This window comes from Crotalus tigris, unplaced genomic scaffold, assembly GCF_016545835.1.
Source record: "Crotalus tigris isolate CLP2741 ecotype Arizona unplaced genomic scaffold, ASM1654583v1 scf7180000017601.7605149639:7615979, whole genome shotgun sequence".
Taxonomy (NCBI): Eukaryota; Metazoa; Chordata; class Lepidosauria; order Squamata; family Viperidae; genus Crotalus; species Crotalus tigris.
In genome coordinates this window covers 2,525,577-2,551,090 of record NW_024096505.1, presented here as the reverse complement: position 1 = coordinate 2,551,090, position 25,514 = coordinate 2,525,577, and the positions used below count along the sequence as shown (strand labels likewise).

The following is a 25,514-nucleotide window of genomic DNA, read 5'->3' as shown; positions in this document are numbered from 1 at the left end:
ATAAAAAGGGTAAAACAAAACTTTTTTGAAATTGCAAGCAAACCGTGAAGATGGTTGGCATATAAACTGAAAAAAGAAAGAGAGAAGAAACTGACAAATAAACTACAAGATGAGAAGGGTGACTTACAATTTCAAACTGATGCAATAAAAAATAGTTAAAGTATTTTATGAAAAATTATCGATGTAGAAGGAATCTCTTGGGAAAAAAATGATACAATATTTGGAAAATGCAAACCTACCAAAAATACCAATGAAGGAGGTATGTAATGAGGTATTATAAGAGGCCAAACTACCAAACACATGGATGGAGGTAAATATTACTTTAATACCAAAAGAAGATTTAGATTTATAATAATAGTAAAGTTGGAAGGGACCTTGGAGGTCATCTAGCCCAACCCCCTGCTCAGGCGGGAAACCCTACACCATTTCGGACAAATGGCTGTCCAGTCTCTTCTTAAAAACTTCCAGTGTTGGAGCATTTACTGCTTCTGGAGGCAGGTTGTTCCACTGATTAATTGTTCTCACTGTCAGGAAGTTTCTCCATAGTTCTAGGTTGCTTCTCTCCTTGGTTAGTTTCCACCCATTGCTTCCTGTCCTGCCTTCAGGTGCTTTGGAAAATAGCTTGATTCCCTCTTCTTTATGACAGCCCCTGAGATATTGGAATACTGCTATCATGTCCCCCCTTGTCCTTCTCTTTGTTAAACTAGACATACCCAATTCTAGCAACCGTTCCTTATTTGACACAGATAAAAAAATTAAAGACCAATATCATTATTAAATGTGGATTACATTTTTTTGCCTCAATAATAGTAGAGAGATTGAAAAGATTCTTAATTGAATTTATCCATCCAGACCAAAATGGATTTCTACCAAGAAGACAAATAAAAAACAATTTGAGGATTATTTTAGATACACTGGAATACTATGAAAGGCATCCAGGAAAACAAATGGCTTTAATTTTTCTAGATGCTCAAAAAGCTTTTGATAATGTAAATTGGCAATTTATCACACAATTAAACTGTATGGACTTTGGAGAAAAGTTCATAAAATATATGATAAACAAACAGCAAAAGTAATTGTTAATGAAGACTATACAGAGAACTTTAATATTAAAAAAAGCACAAGACAAGGATGTCTACTATCTCCACTGCTATTCATACTAATGCTCGAAGTTCTCAATTAGAAACATCAGACAAGATCCGGAAATTAAAGGAATGGAGATAAAAGGCAAAAGTTACAATCTACAAGCATTTGCAGATGACTTGGTATTTATTGCAGAAAAACCGTTGGGTACAACATCTAAATTACTGGAAAAGATGGAAGAATTTGGAGAAATAGCAGGACTGAAAATAAACAGAGAAAAAACTAAAGTTATAGTTAAAAACCTGACAGATATGCAAAAAAACAATTGTCAGAAAAAATAGACTTACATATAGTTAAGAAAGAATATATCTAACAGCAAGATGTGCAATGATAAAAGAAGACAATGAGCAGGGGGTTGGACTAGATGATCTCCAAGGTCCCTTCCATCATCATCATCATCATCATTATTATCTTTTATTCATTAGACATGAACCTCAGTCATCTGAACATTCAAATTGACAGGTGCTGATGGTTGACACGGGTTGCTGCCAGCATCCTAGGTATCAACCAGGTATTATTGTTGTTGTTATTATTATTATTATATAAAATTATTAAATCAAATAATAATAAATACCTTGGAAAAATGGAAAAACTTGCAATTATCAGTGCTAGGAAGAATAGCGACTGTGAAAATGAATATTTTACCAAAACTTTTTTTATTCCAGATAGTACCTGTAAAAATAGGAAAAAAAATTTTTTTTTGATGATTTGAATAGATTGATCTTGAAATTTATTTGGCAAGGAAGGAAAGTCAGAATTAAACTGAAAATGCTACAAGAAACTAAAGAAAATGGAGGATTTGGACTACCAGATTGGACCCTACACTACCAAGCATGTGCTTTAACATGGCTAAAAGAATGGATAACTCTCAGAAATAAAAAGTTGTTATACTTAGAAGGATATGATTTACAACTTAAGTGCATGCATTTTTATGGTATCAAAAGAATAAAACTCATAGATAGTTCCAAAACCACTACATAAGAAACGCATTATTATCTATATGAGAAAAGATAAAACCTAAAATTTATACGAAAATCCCAGAATGGCTATCAACAATGGAAGCTTTCGCTCATCCAGATTTAGTTAAATCTGAAAAAAAATTAAGATATAAGGATATATTGAATACAGATGGAAAATTAAAATCTAAATAAGAGCTAGAAGACCAGGATATTGCCTTATCATGGTGGCCCCGACTGCAAATGCAATTGAGGTATGATAAAGATGTTAAAGCATATGGCTTTCATAAAGACCAGACAATGTTTGATCAGGTGTTGTTGACTTCTGATGAAAAAATGATTAAAAAATTGTATAATTTTCTATTGAACTTAAAAATGGAAGACGAAAAAGTGAAAAAAACAATGATTATATGGGCAAAACTTTTTGCACATAACATAGAATTAGAGAAATGGCAAAATCTTTGGAAAAGAAATTAAAAACTGACAATGGCTACTTCCTATAAAGAAAACTTATATAAAATGTTTTATAGATGGCATTTTCCATCTATTAAATTAGCAAAATTGTTTAAAAATATGTCTAGCAAATGTTGGAAATATGATCAAAATCCTGGTAAATATTATCACTTGTAGTGGACATGTGTAAAACCAAAAGAAATTTGGACTAAAATACATATTTGGTTAGAAAAGATGTTAGGAAAAAATGTAGATTTTAAACCTGAACTTTTTTTAACTAGGCATAATGCCAGAAAAGTTTGATAAACAAAATGTATATATTTGCGCAGCACTGGAAAAGCAAGATAACACCATCGAAGAAAGCAACAATTAAGAAAATATTGCACTGTGCGGAAATGGATAAACTCACACTGAGAATCAAAGAAGATACAGTATACTTTCAAACATGGAACTTATTTTATCAATGGTTGGAAAGGCGGGATAAAGAATAAGAACTTAATCTTTATGACTAGGCAAAAATTAACCCAGACAACACGTTGTTCAGTAAGCACAAATGAATTGTAATGATAGAAAACTAATAAAATACTTTAAAAAAAGACTGAAGCCTTACCTCTTTTGTACAGGTGTGATACTGTACATGTATAAAAGGGTGGAGCTTGTATCACAATACCACACTAATCATCTTTTAGATTTTGACAAACACATAACCTTGGATTCCCATGCTCAGTGCATGCTGAAGCTCTCTGCTAAACTTGTCCACAGCCTACTTCCACCTCCCATTTGTACCCCCATTACCACACTACCCTCAGCAACTGCCTAGCTTCTGGCATTGTAGCAGACCATAATCAGACTGGCTTTTTAAAAACTCGGGGAGCTAGTTTATGAGCCATAAAAGCAGTTGCAACCATTGCTTTGACAGTATTTATGCCACTTGCCATCAGAGGCCAGAACATCTGCAGCAGGCTGGTGTTACATTTCTGAACATAAAGGCAGGATCAGATATGAAATACACAGATTTGATTCCCCGCTTGGAAACTATTGTATAAGCAACAGCTTAAGAAGGCAAGACCCGTCACACAGAAATATCAGGATGTAGTGACTCCAAATATTTTGATCCTTACTTTCTTTTATGAAGTATATTGTAGGAATAGACAAAATACATATACACACATAAAGGAACATGATTAGCGTGTACAGCAAATCTCTTTCCAATGAAAAGTGTCATGCATCCATGGTCACTATATCTCACTGCTAGCTTACTGTATATTCATGGCTCCATGTTCTAGCCCAGTGTTTCGCAAATTTTTAGATGCGTGGACTTTAGTTTTCAGAATTCCACACATCTTAAAGTTGCAAGGTTGAGAAACACTTTGGTTGAGAAACCCAAAGATACAGTATGTTTTGGGGCCAGTTTGTATTACCTTTGATTAAAAGAAGCTGAAATCTGATATAGTTTAAATTTGCATAAATTGCTTTTCTCAGAACAGATGGAAGGAAGGATTATTGGTCTGAGATAGCATCAGGGAGGATGCCTCAAAAGTGGTCAGACTCTAAGGGAAGAACTGGAATGGAAAAATTCTGGCAATTAAAATGGGGTAGACAGAAAATAGATGCTGAAAATGGATCATTAGTTTTAGGACCAAGAAAGTTTGGAAAAGGCAGAGTTTATACTTTAAAGCTCAAAGTGGCCCAAAGTCCACCAAGCAATGCAGGGCACAATCCAAACAAGTGTGCTGAAGACGAGAAGATGATGAAAAGTGCTTAGGATCAACCACTAAACAATGCAGAGGACGCAATGGGAGTGTCAGAGGAAGAGACTCTGGTGAAGAAAAAAAAAAGGTTGAATCCCCGCTTTTGCATGTGACCATAATCAAACTTATCTTCTCTATTTAATCCTCTCTGACACAAATTGATTTTCCCTGCCTCAAGGAAAGCCCCCGGCAATCCCATCTAAATCAAAGATAGACACACGACTCACCTGCTCTTAGTACAGCCCAGGGAGAGCCCTAATTGCAACATAATAGCCAGGTGAAAAACTGGAACATTCCATCCTCAATGAGGGACCCTCCTATGTTCCATCTCCTTCACAATAGGCTTTTCCACTTCTGCTACTGGTCTTGAAAGGGCTGCATGGCCTTTCCATAAAAATAACCTTATACACTTGGAATAGCCCTAGAATAACCATCAAGCAAAATGATCTTAACTCTTTCACTGCCTTATTCAAATTTTAGTTTTCAGCACTTACTGAATCGTAATGTCTTGTCAGTTATGGCCAAGGAGCACCATTTTGTGGCTGCTTATACATGAACAAGGATTTTTTTAGCTTACCTCAAAGCTGCCAACAAATGAAATCCCTAGGATTTCCTTCCTTCCTCCCCCCTCCATAACCATAGCTCTCAACTTCTATAACTATCTTGGCTTTCTCATTGTTCAAGGTTCCGCCTTCCTGTAAACTGAAGTGTCAATGAATATGATCCTTTTTTTTCCAGTGTTGTGCTCTGTAGCACTGAAATTTCAACAACAAAGATGATCAAAGCCTACCAGTCAGAGAAGGGCCAACTGGCAGATGGTCTGACAAAAAGAAACTCTTTAAGTCTTTCCTTAACTCTAAAATTAGGTCAAAGGTATTATAACACAAATGCGGGCACACGCACACACAGAGGTTTAAAAGTGCTGTGCTAAATCAAGATAACTGTTCTTGAGGCTGAAAAACTGAGAATCTTCCATTGTTCTCTTGTCTGCTTTATCTTTGAGAAAGTTTGAATAGATAAAACTGAATTTTCTCAATATCTTTATGTGCATCCTGGCTAAAATATTCAAGGGAATATGATAGAGAAATATTTTTTCCTTCCATCTCATGTTTTAAAACATATCCATTGAAGTTCAGAGTAGGACTAATAAAAATAAATACCTACTTAGGCCATAAATAATTGGCAACAAACAACTTCTCTGCCATCAGATATCACTAATTTAGATTGTTTTTAAAAATGATTACACAAATTCATGGAAAACTGATTTCTCAGTTAGTAATAGACTTGATCACTTCATAGCTATACACAGCCTTCATAATCCTGAGCAGCACATTTTAAATACCAGTTACAAGAGGATATTGTCCTCTTTTGCTTATTAGCTTAAAGGCATCTGGTGACTGGCTACTGTATGATTCAACATGCTGGACCCTCCTTATGTTCTGATGATCTTGCCTTTTTTGAAAATAACTGATGGATAAGAGATGCTGCTTCAGAATAATAATCTAGCCAGTTTGGGGCTGAAATGTTCTTGAGATATTAACTCACAATTTGAAACAGACTTTCAGTATTAAGATTATTATTTAGCAGGCATAAGTACTTCAAGCATGATACATTAGCAAATCAAAGTTAGTTCAAATTTGTAAAAATATCTCTGCTGCATGTTTTTAGATAAATATAAGCATATGTGAAGCATGATCCAGAAAAATGTCATGCTGAAGGTTTCTTTAATGTTTAAGTTCATGGCAATGGTTAGTTATGTTTGTTATATGATTTAAAACTGGCTTCTAAAATGAACCACTATAAATCCTGGATTTGATGGGAAGCAGAAAGTTAAAAAACACAATAGAAACGATAAACATAAGTCCTTTGAACAAAATAATTAACAAATTCACATTCCTTTTCTTCTGTCCATCACTTCCAATGTCTTAAATCTGTCCAAAAAAGAACTAAATCCATTTGGTTTTTTGTTTGTTTTTAAGTAGAGCACCAATGGAATCGGTAAACTGGCAGTCAGTCATTACCAACATGGATGGGAATCCTCAAATTCTTAGGCTCTGGTCAAGGCCTTGAAATTGAGGAAGACATGTACAATACATATGGGTCAGAAGGGTTTTTTTTTAAAGTATCCAAACAAGCAAACAGAGAAGGCGTGGAGTAAGGAGGCATGGATTTGCTTGCTACCCTTGTCAACACTGCACCTTTTCTTGGCCCTGCACAGCAACTTTATTGTCCCCACAAAGATACACATTTGAATTAAGGAAGCTTTGTTCTCTTCATCTTTCTAACTCAGATATGTTCACAGGGAGAAGGTCATGTCTCCTTTGAAGCACTTTCCAACTTCATAGCCAAAGAGCTGCACCTTCTTAAACAATATTGTTTAAGTCAGGGATGGGGAACCTTGGCTCTTTTATGACTTGTGGACTTCAGCTCCCAGAATTGCTGAGCCAGCCATGCTCAAGAGTTGAAATCCATGTCATAAAAGAGCCAAGGTTCTCCACCCCTGGTTTAAATGATGTAAGTCATGAAGCCAAAAGTATGGCTTTTCAGGAAGAATCCAAATTTATGTTCATTTTAATGTCTAACAATTGAACTCACATTTCCTGGATAAATAAGCAAGCTGGAAGACAATTATCCATCAATTCAGTATTGTTCGGAATTCTGTGAAACTGATCAAACACATATAAACATAAGGAATATTTGTGGGAAGTTTGAACTATTATATCATGCGCTGAATAAAATAGAATAAAAAAAATCAAGACTATGGAAAATTATTTGCCAAATATAAAGTTTAGAGAAAACTGGGGATGAATTTACATTAACCTGAAAACGTGCATGAAAATGTGTACAAATCTATACATCTTTTTTGTTAAAAGATAACTTTTTAAAATAGAAGAAATGTAAAAAAATATATATATGTTCTCAACTCCTAGAGATAGGTAAACTTGCATTAGGAAGATTTATGAAAGCACTTTACAAAGTCATTTTACAACTTTGTAGTGTTCTATTGACAAGCATATGAAGAAGACAATAAAAGGCTACTTGCTGTTATTTTATCCCCAATTCTACTAAAACGTCTAATATTGTTTTATTATGGGTAAGTATAAAGACGGAAAATAAAATAACAATGTGCTTCAATATAGGAATTGCAGAAATAGCTTTTTAACTCAGAATATAAGCTAACTTCTTTAACAGACCAGGAAACTAACTTGGTGCAATCAGATGTTGCATAAGTTTATGCAGTCTAGGTTTATCTATATAAGATGCATTGTACTTAGAGAATTGATATAGAACTAGTCTCTTACCATTTTCCATCATGCCCATGGAAATTGTGGATAGCTTTTAAATTAAATTGGTTTCAACAATTTTGGGGCAAAGAAACACAGATCTGCCATAGTATTTAGTCAATGTAACACCATCCAGATATCTGTGCTTCAAGTAGATAATGAGGTCAGATTGCAGATGACTTACAAAAGTTTCAAATGCAATAAATCATAACAAAACAGCCAAAGGAAACCAGCAAGCTGAAAACAATAATGATCTGATCTCTAAAAATAGTGTCACTATATCAGATTAAAAATAATTTAGAAGTATAATTATTCATTAATTTTAATGGGAGAATTAGATTGTAATCTTCTTCTGTCTTGAACTAAGTCTCATTGGGCATAATAATACTAGTTTCTAAGTCGGTGCACATGATTTGAAGAATTAACAAAGATCAAGGATTAAAGTAGTTAATTCCAAAAGGAATTGTCATGCCTACTTTTTGCAGACATTCCTGTACTCTACTGATTTTCAATTTAAATGTTTGCTGCTGTTTTTTTAAAAAAAGAAACTTCTAATAGATTAAATAGGTTAAATATGGCATGTGATACTTAACAAACTGATTGGCTTCACCATGTTTTTCAGGAGACTCTAGATGAAAAAAAGAAGGGTTGTTTGGAGTTACACAATTCCCAGGAGACATACAGATGTGGACAAGGAAACAAGTACTGCCGTGACCTGCAAAATATGTGCTGTGTTTGTGTTTCTGCCTGAAAAAGATTGTAACTTTTCTTGCATCACTGTGTTGCTAAAACAGAAGTGAAGAATCTGGAGACTTGTTTGGCTAAACTGAGATGCACTGGGGAACATGAGAAGTGTCTGGACATAAATACATGGAAGAAAAGATCACTATTAAGAAAACAAAAACTCCAGAGGAAAAGACCTGGCAGCATTTAACTCAGAGAACTAAGAAAACTATAAAACAGTCCTGCTGTTGGAGTTCCAAAATTATTTTGGGGCCTCCTCATCAAGGTGAACCACAGACTTCTGCAAAAAAGTTTTTGCCTAATGTTCCAGGGACAGGAAGAAGAGAAGCTAGGTCTTCCCTGGAGATGCCAAAAAAAAAAAAAAAGGAAAGGAAAGGAAAAATGGGAAAGGAAGGGACTGTACAAGGGTAATGAGTGACTTTCTGCTGAGAGGAATTGAGTCAGCAATCTGCAGAGCTACCATGATATCAAGAGAAATGTATTGTTTCCCAGTGAAAAATCTGGACTATGATCGAGAAGCTGAGTTGATTAATCAAATCTACAGTCCATTTTATTTTTGTTCCCTTTCATGTTAGAACAGTGGTTCTCAACCTGTGGGTCGGGACCCCATTTGGAGTCGAACGACCATTTCACGGGGGTCGCCAAACAAGGCTGTCCGCCATTTTCCCCCCCTTTTCTTTGGCCACGCCCCTGGCACCTGGTGATGTATAAGTGGTTGGGGGTCACCACAACATGGGGAACTGTATTATGGGGTCACGGCATTAGAAAGGTTGAGAACCACTGTGTTAGAACAAATGACACTGCCAGAAAGAGCCTGGAAAGAATATTGGAGAGGAACTCAACAAGGAGATAAAATTGCTTGGTAAGCAGGTAGCATTTTCACCTATACTAAAGTTCATGGCCTAAGAAAGGAATGGAGGATCCTGGAAGTGAACCTCTGGCTCAAGGGGTGGCATTATCAAGTAAACAATGGATTCATGGGCCTGTTCTACACTACTTACCGGGACAGCTTCTGATAAGGGATAGATGACACATCATTAAGACTTAGAAAAAATAGTGGAAAAAGAATCTTACGATGGTCATCTCATGGGCTTTAAACTAAATCTAGAGATGAAAGGAGACTAATACCCTAAACCACATAATAGTGGTCCATCTGCCAGAAACTATGCTTTGAGAGATGCAGTAAAAAAAGTCTAGGCAGAGACATTTGTAAAAATCTCTACCTGTTTTGAACGAATTCAAGGCAATGGGGCCAGAGGATGGCACTGAAGGTTGCTAAAATAATTAATAGCAATGATCATAGAACCACTGACTTCAAGAGCTCCTGGAATGAACATCTTTTGGCACCTTTTCTTTGGTCAGCAGCCATACTTTATTCTTTTTTTTTAATGGCTCAAGATAGCAATAAAAAGATAGTGATTTGATACTGTTTCTAGAGGCATAAGGGAGCATCTCTCAACTCTTTTTTTCTGAGTGAATTGATAGTTCCATTTAATGTCATGTGACAACCCTACTTTGAGCTTTAATATACTGGTTTTTGTTTCACTAGCTTGTTTTCCCTCATTTATGCTATTGTTGTTTCAGTAGTATGGTTACAGGAACCATACAAAACAGTCTGGAACCATATAAGACCTACCAGTTTGCCCATGTCTGCTGTGTTGGAAGAACTAATTATCTAGAATGACACATATTGCCAAAAGTGGGACATCTATGAGGAGAATAACATCTCCTTCCAGCAAAGAAATGTTCATTAAAAATAATTAATTTCCTCTTGTGGTATACAAAAAATGTAATTTCCAGAAGATATAACCAAGCCCATTTCTTATTTTTGAATTGGACTATAACATAGAAATACTTTCAGTCGTTATAGTGGTGGGGGAGGAGGACTATTACATGAATTTTATATGTGTATATATGAACAAGAGAATGTTTGCTATGAATAAGAGGGGCTCATGATGTCAATTAAGATGGATATTATGGGAAATGTTTCTCTGTCTCAGGTAGGCCCAAAATCCTGTTTCCAATGTCTGGTGGTGCTCTTCTTTAGGACTTAGGCTAAATGTTTAGTGGTTCTTTTTATTTAAATCTAGTGGAATCTTAACCAAGTTGGCAAGCTTCTGATGAGGTCAAATCTGCAGCTCTTAATCAGTGTTTCTCAACCTTGACAAATATTAAGATGTGTGGACTTCAATTCCCAGTATTCCCCTACCAGATTCTAGCTGGGAATTCTGGGAATGAAAGTCCATACATCTTATCATTGCTAAATCTGAGAAACACTGTTTCAGATCTTTGGTGTTGCTGGCAAGGAATTCTAAGAACTACAGTACCAACACATTTTAAGTCCCTATGTGGGGGAAAGTGAGCTAAAATGGTGTTAATTTTATCTTTCAAAGGGGGGGGGGAATAGAGCTAAAAAAAAATCCAAATCATTTATCCTCACTGCACGTTGATGACGGAAATAACAGAGAAAGAATATAGTATTCTGTTTTTTTCCATACTTACAAAAAAACCTTTCATTTATATCAAGTATTCCAGAAGAATAGGCATTATAAATTTTTTCTGCCCGACCTGATATATAAGTAACTTAAAGCCATGAGCTGGCTAGTCAGTCTTTGATTAGGCATATGGTCACTGATTCCATAACAAAATTATGCTTTGCAGTCTTTCAATGGCAGAGATACCTATGTATTGAGCATCATGCACCAGAGGCGTTCCTGGGGGTGGGCAAATGATGAAGAATGCAGCACAACGTTGTAGTGCGTAGAACAAACCCTGTGATTTATATGCCTGCTTCCACTGTCAGGATGCATTCTGAAAGGCAAGGTGTGTGCACATATGTCGGATCATGTTCTTCTAACTGTACATGTATAATCAATTTTTCAACATTCTGGCTAGCTCCAGACATTTCTGCTGCCTGGAGCTAGCTGCAGTGATGAAAAATTGCTAGTGGAGTACAGTACAAAGTATAACTGTGGAAAATACACAGAGAACATACCCATACATTAAAAAAGAAATGAACGAATAAAAAGAGCATTGCACGATTTCCAGTATCAATTTTTCATTTGGTTCAGTATCATTTATCAAATGATATGATAAGAATTTGACTAAATAGAAATGATGTTGAACACAAACAAAAACATAATTCTTCCCTTTAAGAAAGACTGGGAGAAACTATAACAGGGGGATAGAAAGGTAACAAGGATGAACAAGGAACTAGATAGTAAATCCTTTCAAGGGAGATATTGATGGAATTGAGGATATTTGGTCTTGAGAAGGCTCAGCAAGATATAATTATAGTCTTCTAACACATGAGAGGATATTCCCCCCAAATATCATTGTTTCAAAGTGTAAAATACAAATACAAAATACAAACAAACAAAAAATGCAGTGCAAAAAACCAGAATACATTTGAATGCTATTAAAAAAAAAAAACCCTCCTAATGACAATTAGCAGATCAGTGATGCAATGCATTACCCAGAGCCACGGTAAGCTCTCCTTCAGGGGATGCCAGATAACCGTACAAGGGATCTGCTTTAATTTGGATTCCTGAGCATCGGAACTCCGTGGCCCCAGTAGTCCAGTTTCAAGCAATGATTCTACGGTTCTGAATCACTCTCTGTCATATGAAAAGTTAGAAGTGTTTAAATTTAATCCTGTTTTCTGGAACCTTCCTTAGAAATTTTAATCGTGTATTTATATTTCAATTTATTTTAAAATTAAAAAAAATAATAATAATGCCGTTTTGATGTCTTTTTCAGATTTATACTGACATCTGGTGGACAGATGGAGAATTGATTAAAACAGGTTTTTCCCTCCAAAAAAATAAACTGTCAAGAAGCTATGCTGTCTGTAATCCAATTTATGGGTAGGGCACCAGATTGAGAGAGGCTGCTCACACGTGTAACATGGATATGGAAAAGCTGATGTGATCAAGTCTGAAAGCTTCTTAGGCTATTCCATACTTGACACATCTTAGAAAAAGGTTTGGTTCTTCCAACTCTATATCTTTTGAGCAGATGTCTCTTTATTCTTCTATATGCACAGGGATGAATAAAAAAACACAATGGATTTGTTTACAAAAAAAAATGGAATCCGAATTAAGGATACACAATTTCACAGTGGCAAGCATAGATTTTGGAAACATGAGTATGGAAGAAAAGAGAAAGAAACCCAAGTGAAGGCGGAGCTGCAGGAAATCAAACTTTTAGAAATGGAAATAATATCTCAACAGTAGGAATGACAGTGAATTTAAGATGATGTTGAAGCTGCTTGGAGTAGAAAAAAATATGTTATAAAGCATCACAGAAGTTTGTGGAATTACAGTAATTGCAAGTATGTAAAATGAAGCTTAGTGAAAAGAAATTCAAGAGACTGAAGATAAGAAAAAAGGCATATCAGAGAATTATTATTTCAGAGAATTATCCTTATGAGGATCAGAGAAATATACTGAAGAGATAAAAATGGTTGTCAAGGATGCAATGCAAAAGATCAAGGAATTGATCAGTTTAAAAGAGGCAGAGAAAATGCAAACTAATTTTGATGGAAATAAAATTGTTCTGGAAGCAGAGCCAGCAAGAGAAAACTCCTGCAGCAGAGTGAAAATAAAAAAAAGTAAATTTTTTTTTTAAAAATTATAGAAATTCTTTGAAATAAAACAGAAGTGAAGCAATGCTGAGAAGAGTATTTTAATGTTTTGTATAGCAATGACAGTGATATGTTGAAGACTGGAATTGAAACAGTGTTCAAAACTGTATGAAAAAGAAGTTATAACTGCTGGAAATATTGTAAAAATTGGCACAGAGGTGGTAAACAGTGAGAAGTATTAAATATAGATGTAGATTGTTTATAGACTAGCAGTTAGACATCTTGAAGTTTATGTAAAAACTGCAGCAGCACTTGACATTGGGAAGAGTTCTGTTATTTTTTTTTTCTGCAAAGGGAAACATAACATGAACAAATGCATAACCAACAGGATAGCTAATTTGTTAAATCTGACAAAAAGATCACAATGAACAAAATTTGGAAGAACAGTTTGATTTTATGTCAGACAGAGTGTAGACAAGATCTTTACTCTTCAGTAGATTAGTTAGAAATGTTTGAATATAAGAAAGTGTATTGTATGTTTGCTGATTTAGAGAAAATATGTAATTGAGTACATTTGGAGCAAACAGAGTTGAATGTTGACTGCTGGATGTGATAAGAATCCTATACAATACACATAAAACCCACTTAAGAATAAATAATAACCCAACAGCTTAACATTGAGCAGCAATGGAAAGAAGGACTTGTTGACACCTCCTTGGAATAGATTTAGGGGTAACTGTAAAAGAGATGCTTGTGCTAACATTATAGATATGTTGATTTTGCCTGTACTTTTCTATGCGAACAACATACTGTTGGCTGTGGATGCCAATAATTAGCAAAGCAGCAAAGGGTGGATGATGGTAAAAACTGAAACAATTTTATTTTGTGTACTTTGGTGGAATGTTTTCTAAAGACACGAATAGAACATTTGGAAGAAGTGAAAGTACTGGGGGGGAAAGACAGTGAATGGTATATCATCTATTGCAAGGAAGGGCCTGTCTTGAGATGCTGCAGCAAAAACAGCAAATAAAAGGAAAAGAATAAGAGGAGATGAAGTTCAGCTGTTGAACTTTAAAAGAAGTTTTTCAAAGAAGAAGGACTATCTTCCTTTAATTATTCATTTAACATCTTAGCATGTTTTCTCAGGCCATAAGCAAGCACATTCGGAAAGACGTTTGAATGATAGCTTAAAAACCATCGGGTTTTTTTGAATGATAGATGCAATAGATGCAATAGAAGCTCGTAACTCAGATGTTTCATAAGGGAGATACAGTATTACACAATTTTTTCAAATTTTCAGTTCTGATCTATTTTATATATCATAAAGATAAGGAATAGTGCAATTATAATTAGTAAAACATTGTTAGAATTGAACTTTTCTCAGTAAAACATTGTTAGAATTGAACTTTTCTAACAATAAAGAATACAAAACTATTATTACTCAGCATATTAGCATATCTGATCATCAGAGGATTTTTCATTCTCTTGGGAGATGTGTATGTGTGTGTGTCTGTGTACACACATGCTTTGAGCCACTGCCTGCCCCACAGTTTTCTTGGCAAGGTTTTTCAGAAGTGGTTTGCCCTTGCTTCTAGGGCTGAAAGAGAGTGACTGGCCCAAGATCACCCCGCCTGAGACTAGAACTCATGGTCTCTCAGTTTCTCAGTTTCTACACTGGTGCCTTAATCATTACACCTAATCATAATTACATCTGAACAAATGTTTTTGTCTTTCTGAAATTATGTCATGAGTTTTCCTATCCTGAAACATTGGGACACCAAAGTGTATCATTTTTTTTCTCTCACACTGACAAAAGATTATGCTTAAGAGTTTATCTCCCTGTCTAAATAGATCATTTTTAGTTACTTTCTTTCTCTTGCCAAGTGTATATGTATTTGCTTCTTTAGTGGCAACACATTTATTTAAAACACATTGATACACTAGCAATTCAGCAGGACAAATCAGTTCATAAGGAAAATATGTCCAGTTGAATGGGTTTTATAATCAAATAAGTATGCATAGGATTGCAGTCTCCAAACCATCTTAAAAGAGTTCATAGCCAGCCAATAAGTACAAACATTTCTCTTTCAGTTTTCACCACTGTACTAGATGAAATTCTGCTGTCTGTGTGGCAATTATAAATAAACTTACAGACAGGATTGACAGAAGATCATTAAATGCAAAAAAAAAGTTGTGCTCTCTAACAAGAACATTTCTTTAATATTTGTATGTATAGATAAAAAACAGAGATAAAGCTGGCAAAATTATCAACAGCTATTAGCATGTAATTGTGATTGGGAATCACCCAGTGTTGGCTGAAAGATAGGAGGCTATATAAATATTTTAAATAAACAATAAACACCGGTAAATATAACACTGAAGAGAGAAAGACCTTTAACAATTAAAGAAAGGAGATGCAACTTAATATGGTTGGCAGAAAAGGTACAGCAGATGATATCCAATTAATCTCAAAATAATAATATGTAATTTGGCTTTTACTTGCTTTTTGTGTTTATTTAGTGTATGGCATAAAATGCATAAAGTGTATTAAAAATATATGAAAAGAGGTCATAATACTGTGGTACACATACGATGGAAATACGTAATCATTTTTGTAAGGTATGACGAATTCATGAAGTTATATATAAGTTATAAATTATATTTTGAAATACCTTGGCACATGAGAACGGAATTAGCGTTCTATGTATTAATATCTAGGACTTTTATCCAATTAAGTGCAGTATTTGTCAGCTGGAGAAAATCTGCTTTTCATCCAGTATAAGCTCTTAAATGGCAGTTGGTCACCACATGATCCGGTGTCTGGCGAGGAGCACCACGGTCACATTCAGACGAGGATCCTCTGTCCCATTTAAGTAAGGAGTCTTGACAGATGCCATGCAAGATGCAAATCCTATTCAGAGCTTTCCAGCACTGGTGTGGGGCACCAACATTTTTTTTCTTTTTTTTTCTTTTGCTTTTTTGTGTGATGCGCTACATAACATCATTCTCCAAATTTGATAGTATTGAAGACTGCCAGATTACTTTCCTTTATGTAAAAAGGATGGATATATTTCAATCAGTGCTGCAAACAAATCCAGGTATCCAAGAGACTTGGTATTTTGTAAAATTGATGGAAAAGTATTTTTATTTTATCCAAGCACTCATTTAGCAGAAGGTGAAATCTGATTCAAATCTAAGGACTTTTTTTGCCTAGTGTGTCCTGGCCTCTCATTTTAAGAGACCACAGACTACAGATTGGTCTTTAAACCTGATGATCAGATTTCATCTTATTTGTTTAATGTGCAGATTCAAGAAATGTTCCACTGAGCTTATTAGTTACTTTTTCAAGGACTTAGTAAAAATATTATCTAACTGTTGATGGCTGTTGGATTCCCCCTCCCTTAATGACTTGATTGACTTGCTTCTAAGTATTTTAAATATTTAGAAAAATATTCATGCTTATCAAGTGTTGTTCTATTAGGTAAGTATTGTCATTAGCTCTGGTCAGTAACATAAATGAAGACTGTAATTGCCTGGGGAATCCATTATTAAAGAATTTTGCTAATAAATCATATGGAGTGTAATGTTTTTCTAGGTCATCTAGCATAGGGATAACACTCTATCATTGTGGTGCTAAGTGGCTTAGATTGGCTAAGCTTCAGAATTTCAGCTCATTGAAAAGTTCTCACACTTCCCTTTATACTACAGCGTAAATAAATATCACCAGGGTCTAGAAAACATAAAATACTTCACATCTTTATCTTTCTTTTTAATTTATAAACAAAACTGGATTATAATGAAAGTAATTTCTGAGATCATATTTAAAATACACTATTCTCTGCTTAATTTAAACATAGCAAATATTAACAAGTATCTCAGATCTGTAAATATTTTTAAACAAAGTAACGTGATGCTAGGGAAACCAGCAAAGAACCAATTTTTAATTTAGTTGTGTTTATACACATACCCATACCAGTCATGCTACTGACTTTTGGTGTAAGTAGTATTATATTAATTGTTGAGTAGGAGCTTCTTGGAGGTCCAAACACTCTCTGCCTGGCATAAAGCCACACTTCACCTCCCATTTTCTCTCGGTCACCTTTCATATCATTTGATCAGAATTCTGTCCAATACCTTACGAGAGACACTTAATTACATCCCTGTAATTTCTGTATTCATTCTTGCTATTTTTCTCTTTGAAAAGGACAACCATAACACCTTTCTTTCAATTATCAGACACAAATACAATCTTCAATCATTGGGTCACAGAAGTCACAAAGCAAACAATATCCCTATTTTAATATTTCTCCAAATAAACCATCTGCACCATAAACAAGATTTATGACATTCTTTACATCTTTGGTTTCTTGGATACTAACATTTATGGCATTTGTTTCAGTTGCACATTTGAACATATCACAGAGCAGAATAACAAAATAGAAAGGGACGTTGGAGATCTTTTAGTCCAGTGGTTCTCAACCTTTTTAATGCCACGACCCCCAACAGGTCGTAAGTCGAGGACTACTCAACCGGTCGTAAGTTGAGGACTACTCAACTGGTACAGCACCGTTTGCAGAATGGGTCTTTTGGCAGGCTCAGCAGGGCAGGGACAGCCTGGACAATTCCTATTGGCTTTTGATAGCCAATAGAATTAGACTCTATTCAAGAGAGTCTATTCTATTGGCTTTCAAAAGCCAATAGAATAAAAGGGAGTAGCACAGCTAAGGAAAAGGGGGAAAAATGGTGGACTGCGTTGTTTGGCGACCCCTGTGAAATGGTCGTTCGACCCCAAATGGGGTCCCGACCCACAGGTTGAGAACCACTGTTTTAGTCCAATCCTTACCATTTCAGACAAATGGTTATATAGTCTCTTCTTAAAAACCTCCAGTATTGGAGTACATACAACTTCTAGAGGCAAGTCATTCCATTGGTTAATTGTTCTCGCTGTCAGGAAATTTCTCCTTAGTTCTAGGTTGTTTCTCTCCTTGATTAGTTTCCATCCACTGCTTCTTGTCCTGCCTTCAGGTGCTTTGGAGAATAGGTTTACCCCCCCCCCCTCTTTTTTGTGGCAGTCACCCAAATACTGGAACAGTGCTATCATGTCAGCCCCTAGTCCTTCTTTTCATTAGACTAGACATACTCAGTTCCTGCAACCATATTTCATATGTTTTAAATGATTAAACCATATGTTAAATAATTGAACTAAAATTTTCTGTTCTTAAATGTTAGTCTTTTGGTCCCTCCTGTGGCTAATGTTGGAGTAGAACTTAAATGCGCGTGAGGTTGCCCTCTAGATATAGTTTGTAAACCACAGCTGTATTAAAAATGCAGATGAATAAAAAGATGAAGAGAAAAAGAAAGTGAAAAAAATTGGTATCTCAACTGAAGATAAAAAATGAAATATCAGTTTGTAGTTAGGGTAAAAGGTGATAGAAAAGTAATAGTTTGTAATAACACTCAAGAGGTTTTTTCCTTTAAAAATACTGTAGTCTTTATAGTTTGTAATCCACAGACGTAGAGTGCTATTTGCAGACCAATAGTATCTGAGGTGTCTTATTGCAGTTTAGAGCACAGTTTTACAACCCTGGTAAATCAGTTTACAATACTTGAAGTCCACAAGTCTTAAAGTTGCCAAGGTTGAGAACCCCTGCTCTAAACAAGCCTTGCCTTGTAATAATAGCCAGAGAATCTATAGTATAAACAGCCTTGTAGTGTAAACAAAGTCTTGATCAGTATTTTCAGGATCATTCAATACATAAAATCAATCAATCAATCAATAAAATTCAAGAAGTGGCTCACTTGCTTATAGTAACTTGAGGTCCTTTACCTAGGAATATGTTTGCCTGACATCACCTTCTTATGCATTTGTCTCTCCTGCTTTTCTAAGATGTGTAAGTAGGAGTGCAATAGTTTGGGGGGGGGGGCTTCTCTCAATATTCTTTGGAGAGAGTCCCACTCGCAAGTGCTGTCTAATAAACATTGCAGTAAGCCTTGATTATTTGCCTTCAGTCCTGCATTTGACTCTACACTTGTAAACAAGAGAATGAATAGAAGGCAAGACAAGAAACAATGGATGGAAACTAATCAAGGAGAAGCAACCTGGAATTATGGAGAAGCTTCCTAACAGTGAGGACAATTAACTAGTGGAACGGCTTGCCTTCAGATGTTGTGGGTGTTTCATCACTTGAGGTTTTTAAGATGAGACTGGAGAGCCACTTGTCTGAAATGGTATACTGTAGGGTCTCTCCTGCTTGAGCATGGGGTTGGACTAGAAGACCTCAAAGGTCCCTTCCTGCTCTATTCTGATTGGTTGAATGTGTCTAATAGATTACCACCTCAGTCACTCCATTGCTATATGCAACATTCCCTGGTAATAGTAAGAAAAGTAGCAGTCAGCTTTGGCAGATTTGGGATGGTGTGTCACAAGTGTAATCAAATCCCAGTTTTACCTCAAGCATGCTTGTTATTGTAATGTAAAATAGGATATCTAATTTACAGACCTGGAAGTGCACAACCCACAAACTAGGAGTAAAGTGCCCTGCATAGATCACACAGGCAGGATGTGGGCATTTAACCATTTATCCATAACCATTATGTCTCCTTGAATGCTTGTTCAATCTGATGCTATTGTCATTCAACTTTATTATCATTTGGGGTTTTAAAACAGGCATTTTTAAAATCCGTTACTAACATTTAGTTATCTCTCTATAAACAGGTACCCAAACCATTTTGGATTTCCCCCCCTTTTTTTTGAAGTCTGAGGCTTTGCAGAGAAATGGTCAGAACTTCATACTGTATCTCTTAATCGTATTGGGAGGGATGATGCTATAATTAAAACTGTTTCCTCTTTTTGGGTGATGTGTCTATCTTCTAAGTGATGGCAGAAACCATAGTAGAAGTCTATTAGAATGAAACCTTATTGTGCTATATACTTTTTAATATACTGTTAATGCATCTGAAAAACAGATGGGAGCAATTTCTGGCCATATAGTGCTGTCATATAACTTTGGTCAGTTGAGGTAATGACTAGTTCTCCCTTTTCCTTCACAATGGCCTTCTCCAGTTCAAGAAGGATGGAGAAAACTGCATCTAAGCAATGAATAATTATCTTCTAATCTTCAGAACTGTTACTTGTTTTACTGCAAGACACATCCAAACATTATTTTTGGCACTAAGCATGTTATGTCTTGCTCATACAATGACAGTCACAAATTAACTATGGTTTGTTGAATGAACAATAATTTTGGGGACCATACATTACACTAATCCAGTGGTGGCGAACCTATGGCACGGGTGCCAGAGGTGGCACTCAGAGCCCTCTCTGTGGGCACGTGCGCCATCGCCCCAGTCCTAGGCCTTCAGCTGGGTTTTATAAAATCTTTTCGCTTTAGGCCTCCGCTGCCGTGTGCAAAAAAAAAAAAAAAGGTTCAATCAGTCAATTTCAACTTCTTGCGGGGGAAAAAAAAGATCTTGCAAAGTTGGAATTGACTGAACTTTTTAGCCCCACCCAGTCTGCCGTTTCCACCGCAGCCACGCCCACCCAATGGGCCACACCCACCCGGCACTCAACAATGCATAAGTGGATTTTGGGTTGCAGTTTGGGCACTCAGTCTCTAAATGGTTCGCCATCACTGCACTAATCCATAAATTATGGTATACAAACAAGGCAGAATTCATGAAACATGCTCAAGCAAGACAAACCAACTCACATTATGGCATATGAGTCAAATATATGACCTCAATTTACACAGGACACCTTGGTAGAGTTGTATCTGGGGGTGCTTTGAGTAAATGCGGTTTATAGGCAACCAATACCGTAGAAGAGAATATATGTAGCTCAGGACTGAACTATTATGTTCAATAGTTATATACCCTGTTTATAACTAGGGTAATAAAATCTAAGAACCTAAAAATGATGTACTGATGTTGTTATCTAATCAGGTTATGAAATGTCTGCAAGCGGACAACCAAGCTCAGAGAGCACCAAGGACCCCACAAATAGGCACCATTAGCCAGGCCTAAGATCTAAAAATAAAAGTGCTGGAATGGGAGGCTAAAATGCATGAGAGACCTTGCCTGGCTCCTCATGTGATCCTCATGATCAGGAGACCCCGGTTATCAGGAAAGCTGTTGGCCTCACTGGCTCCTCTCTCATGGATTACAGGACTCTAAACTACGGACAAATTGACCTCTGGGTTTATGAGAAAGCATATTTTGAAAATCAGAGAAGGCTATACCTATCGGCTGATTAGACTTCTGAGCACTAGAAAAGTTTTCCAACTCCATGCAGCTTTCATTTCACAGAACTCGTCCCCTCCCCCCTCCTCTTGAACATCTTGGCTTTCATGGCCAATTCCTTAGAAAACTTGTGAGGGAAATTCCTCCTCCTCCTCCTCCTCCTCCCTCCCTGGCGCCTTCTCCGCCTCCAAGGCGTTCGCCGGCCACGGGGAGGGCTGACCGGCCCAGGCGGGGAGTGCCGTTTGCCGAGCTGACCGCCCAGCGGGGGCCTTTTCTTCGGAACAATTTGCAAGCCCGTCACATCCGCTGGGAAGTTACTTGGCCCGCGTCCGGCAGACAAGAAGGCGGCGCGCCCCGCAGTGGTAACCCAAGTCCCGAGACGCTTTGAGCTCCGGCAAGAAACTTCCTTTCTCGGGGCGGTCAAGGGACGGACATGCGGGAAGGAGCACCATGAAGCCGGTCCTTGCCTCCCACCGCCGCGGCCGCTTTGAGGAGCAGCGCAGGGGCAGGCAGCGGCTCCCTCCTCTCTAACCGCCTCAGGTTGCGGCGGCCGGGATGTCGCGGGCGGCTGCCTGGGTCACGCTGCTGCTGCTGCTGCTGCTGCTAGCAGTGGCGGAGCGCGGCCGGGCTCGCTTCACCTTCCGCCTCCAAGTGTCTTCCCCGGGGACTCCCGAGGGCAGCCTGGTTCCCACGCCCGTGTTGCTAAAGTCGCGGAGCAGCGGCGGAACCGGCAGCCCGCCGGCGCTCCCAGAAGCCTCGGGCTTGGCCTTAGCGTCGGATCCCGGCGGCTCCCTCAACTTTCTGGCCATGGTGGACAATCTACAGGGAGACTCGGGACGCGGCTACTATCTGGAGCTGCTCCTCGGCACCCCGCCGCAGAAGGTAGGGGCGGCCCCGGAGCGGGGCTGGTGGAACCCCCGAGGGAGGTTTCCTTATAAAGTTTGTGAGTTCTCACTCGGGACAGCAAAAGTCTCTTTTCCGCCACCGCATCCTGGAGCGGAGCTCTCCCTTTCCCTTTCCTGGGCGATTCAAGGACCCGGGCGCGGGCGGGGGAGGGTATACAGGGCTTAAGGCAGCCTTCGTCAACCAGGTGCTCTCCAGGCGTGCTGTGGCTTTCAGCCGCTTTAGTTCCAGCGCGTCCGGAGTCCCGGTGGGGAAGACTGGTTTAATGCGTCCGAAGGTGGTGGTGAGAAATAGATGGGGCTTTCTGCAGTACTTAAAAGTACCTAAGATCCGACTGATCTTGCTACTTTGTGGCTAACTCCGATGCTTCCGGGAAGCCCACGGATTTCCAAAGCTGTAGTTCTTTCTGCTGTTCTTTTTTTTATTTATCTGGAGGGTTCGGTAAATGGTCAATATCTTCATGTTTTAAAATTCCAGTATGTCCGCTTGAATGCCTTTGTTCAATCTGATGCTATTGTCATTCAACTTTATAATCATTTGGGGTTTTAAAACAGGCATTTTTAAAATCAGTTACAAATATTTAGTTATCTCTCCATAAATAGGTACCCAAACCATCCCCCCCCTTTTTTTTTGAAGTCTGAGGCTTTGCAGAGAAATGATCAGAACTTTATCTCTTAATTGTATTGGGTGGGGTGAGGCTGTAATTAAAATTGTTTCCTCTTTTTGGGTGATATGTCTCTCCTCTAAGTGATGGCAGAAATCATAGTAGAAGTCTATTGCACTATATACTTTTTAATATATTGTTAATGCATCTGAAAAACAGAGGGGAGCAATTTTTGGCTGGGGGAGTTTTTAGTGCCCGGAAAAGTAAAATATTACTTTCCTTGCCACAATAAAACTGCTTTCCCCCACCCTTACAGTGTTGAATGTGCATGGCTCGTGATGTTTTCTGAATCTGGAACAACTCTATAATATTTCAGAATAACCTGAATCCTGAAATTCATTGTGTTTATGTTTGCATGAGTGACTTTTTGAATCACAAGCCCTGACCTTGCTATAGCATTTGCTACTTCTGAAATAAGGAACAAAGGATCTTTCTATAACTATGTAGCAAAATCCTGGTGTAGATGCTGATTCCATGCGGCTTGCTGATTGTGTAACTGTAGGCATTCTATTGCCATTGTAAGTTTTACAGCTGACGCATAAGCACAGAAGTGCCTCAAATGTGAGGTAAGCTTTTCCTGTTGATAGGACAGTTCATGTTTGTCCCCGACACTCCTTTTTCCTCACCCTGTGCCAGGCTGGTTTCTGGCCAGGTTACACATCCTGCTAAGCCCAAGAAAAAAACAGACAAAAAGAGATCAAACCATATTATGGCTTAGACGCTGCATGACCTACGTTTCTGTGTATGTGGGTAGAGAGTATGTGGTCTGTATTTCACATCAACCCACTTACAGGAATTTGAATTCTAACTCATAAGCACAGAACCCTCACAATCTAACCTTTGTGCTTACTGACATCTGTCTGCAAGCCAATGGGCTAAAATCTTTCAACTTTATTGTGTTTGTGAGAATATTGAGAAAATAATTTCATAATTGTTAAGGCAAGGTTTGTTTTAATTATGATTTGATGAATGAACTACAATGATGTGGTTTTCACGTTCTCCCGAGTCATGCATATACATTTTTTTCTAATTTTTGGAGCACCATGAATCCTATTTTTCTGTCACATCTGAAGTCTGAAGTCCACCCACAGATTAATTTGGTCTTCATTCTGATTGTGTTCAAAATTGCTAATAAAATTTTGTTCTTCTCTCTTGTATGGTGTTTATATTTTTTGGAAAGGTTTTTTTGGGGGGGATCAGTTGTCTTGTATTTGTCTTTTAAATTGTTTTACTATTGTGCACTTGCCCACTATCTCAATGGAATTAGGTGACCTTATAATTTTATACAGTGTTCTAAACATGAGGGGGCCAAGACCAAACTAAATTTGATTTTTTATTTACATTTTAATTCAAATGTATTGTACCTCATATGATTACTCTCTGAATTAGATATTTAATCATTTTGCCCTTCTGCTTAATTAAAAAATTACAATTTGATAACAGTTCTTAGAAGTCTTCACACAATTCTCATGTATTAGGATCTGCACTACAAATTTAAATCATGAACCACAGTTCACCAACTATAGTGGCTTAGTCCATACAACGTGTCAAGCCAAAACCAAACAAATCATGAAAGATATAAATTCAGCCTTTATGTGAAAGATTTGCAAAGATATCAAATTTGTGCATTTCCTGGAAGGCTGTTGAAAAGTGACAGTTTTTGCTTTTAGTGATGGATTGTTACTTAGTTATTACAAACTTTGGTAAATTTTCAGAAAGAAATGTCAAGTGAGGGAGTGCTTGTATTCATGTTAATCCTACCCTAGGTCTGAATAATGTGATAAATTCTGTTTAATCCAGTAGAAGCTTTTGAATTCTTTGCAATTGTGAGTCCACGGCACTGATTCATTGCAACAAGGTCTTGTACTGGAGGCTAGATGTCCTTGAAAGCAGCAGTAATGGGATGTTTACAGAGTAGCCAACCCTACCTTGTTTATAGCCTTTCAGCCCATATAAGTTCAGATGAATGCCTGAATTACATTATGAAGAACCCTTTTCTGGGTGCCAGCAATGCCATTTCCCAGAGAATTCCACCCCTTCTCCTCTCCAACAGTTCTGGGATCATAGTAACAATTATTATCATGCTGGTAATATCAAAAAACAATGAGAGTTATAGTTGATAGTGTTGGTTTGAAACTAGAAAAGGCTGATCTACGTGATAAACAAGGAAGGATATGGGTGAGGAATTATCCCAATTCAGATATTTATTATTTGCTACTAGTTTGCAAAATGTCTGGGATCAGAGTTTCTTTGCAGAGTAGAGATGATTCATAACTATCCAGGATGATAAAATAAAATAGAAATTGCTGCAAATCAACTGAGTGACTCAGTGAAAATTATAACTTTTATCTTTCCTTCGCAATTCTTTAGAAGCACTGAATTAAAAGAACTTTTCTAGAAAAAAAATAACTTATTGAACATTACTACTGCTATTTTTGCAGGGTTGTGGGGTGTAGTTCTGTACACATTTACCTAGGAAATAAGCCTTACTTGATTGTGGACCCTACTTTTAAACAGACGTTCATAGAATAGCATTGCTAAAAAAAAAAAAAAGTCTTAAATGTTGGATACAACATATTAAAATATCCCTATAGTCACTCAAAGTTTAAGAATGTATTAGCAACATAGTTCTGTTTGCGTTTGTTCAAAAGTAAGGGTTTTTAACAACCCCAGTAACGGTTACTCCCTAGGTAAATATGCTCCCTAGGTAAATATGCTCCCTAGCTGCTGTTATGGTTCCGGCTAATGAAACACTTCAAAGAACTTCCAGGCATTGATTTTCCTAAAAGTCAT

The 25,514-nt window shown here is 37.2% G+C and overlaps 1 protein-coding gene across 1 annotated transcript in view; it reads left to right on the top strand.

Annotated features, from left to right (window-relative positions):
* The first annotated feature begins 21,396 nt into the window (after positions 1 to 21,396).
* The window catches only part of BACE2 (beta-secretase 2), a 36,046-nt gene continuing 31,928 nt past the window's right edge, over positions 21,397 to 25,514 (top strand). The window contains exon 1 of the mRNA XM_039369271.1: positions 21,397 to 22,036. Within this exon, the coding sequence (XP_039225205.1) occupies positions 21,710 to 22,036 (327 nt within the window). The 5' untranslated portion in view covers positions 21,397 to 21,709. The remainder of the gene's footprint in view (positions 22,037 to 25,514) is intronic.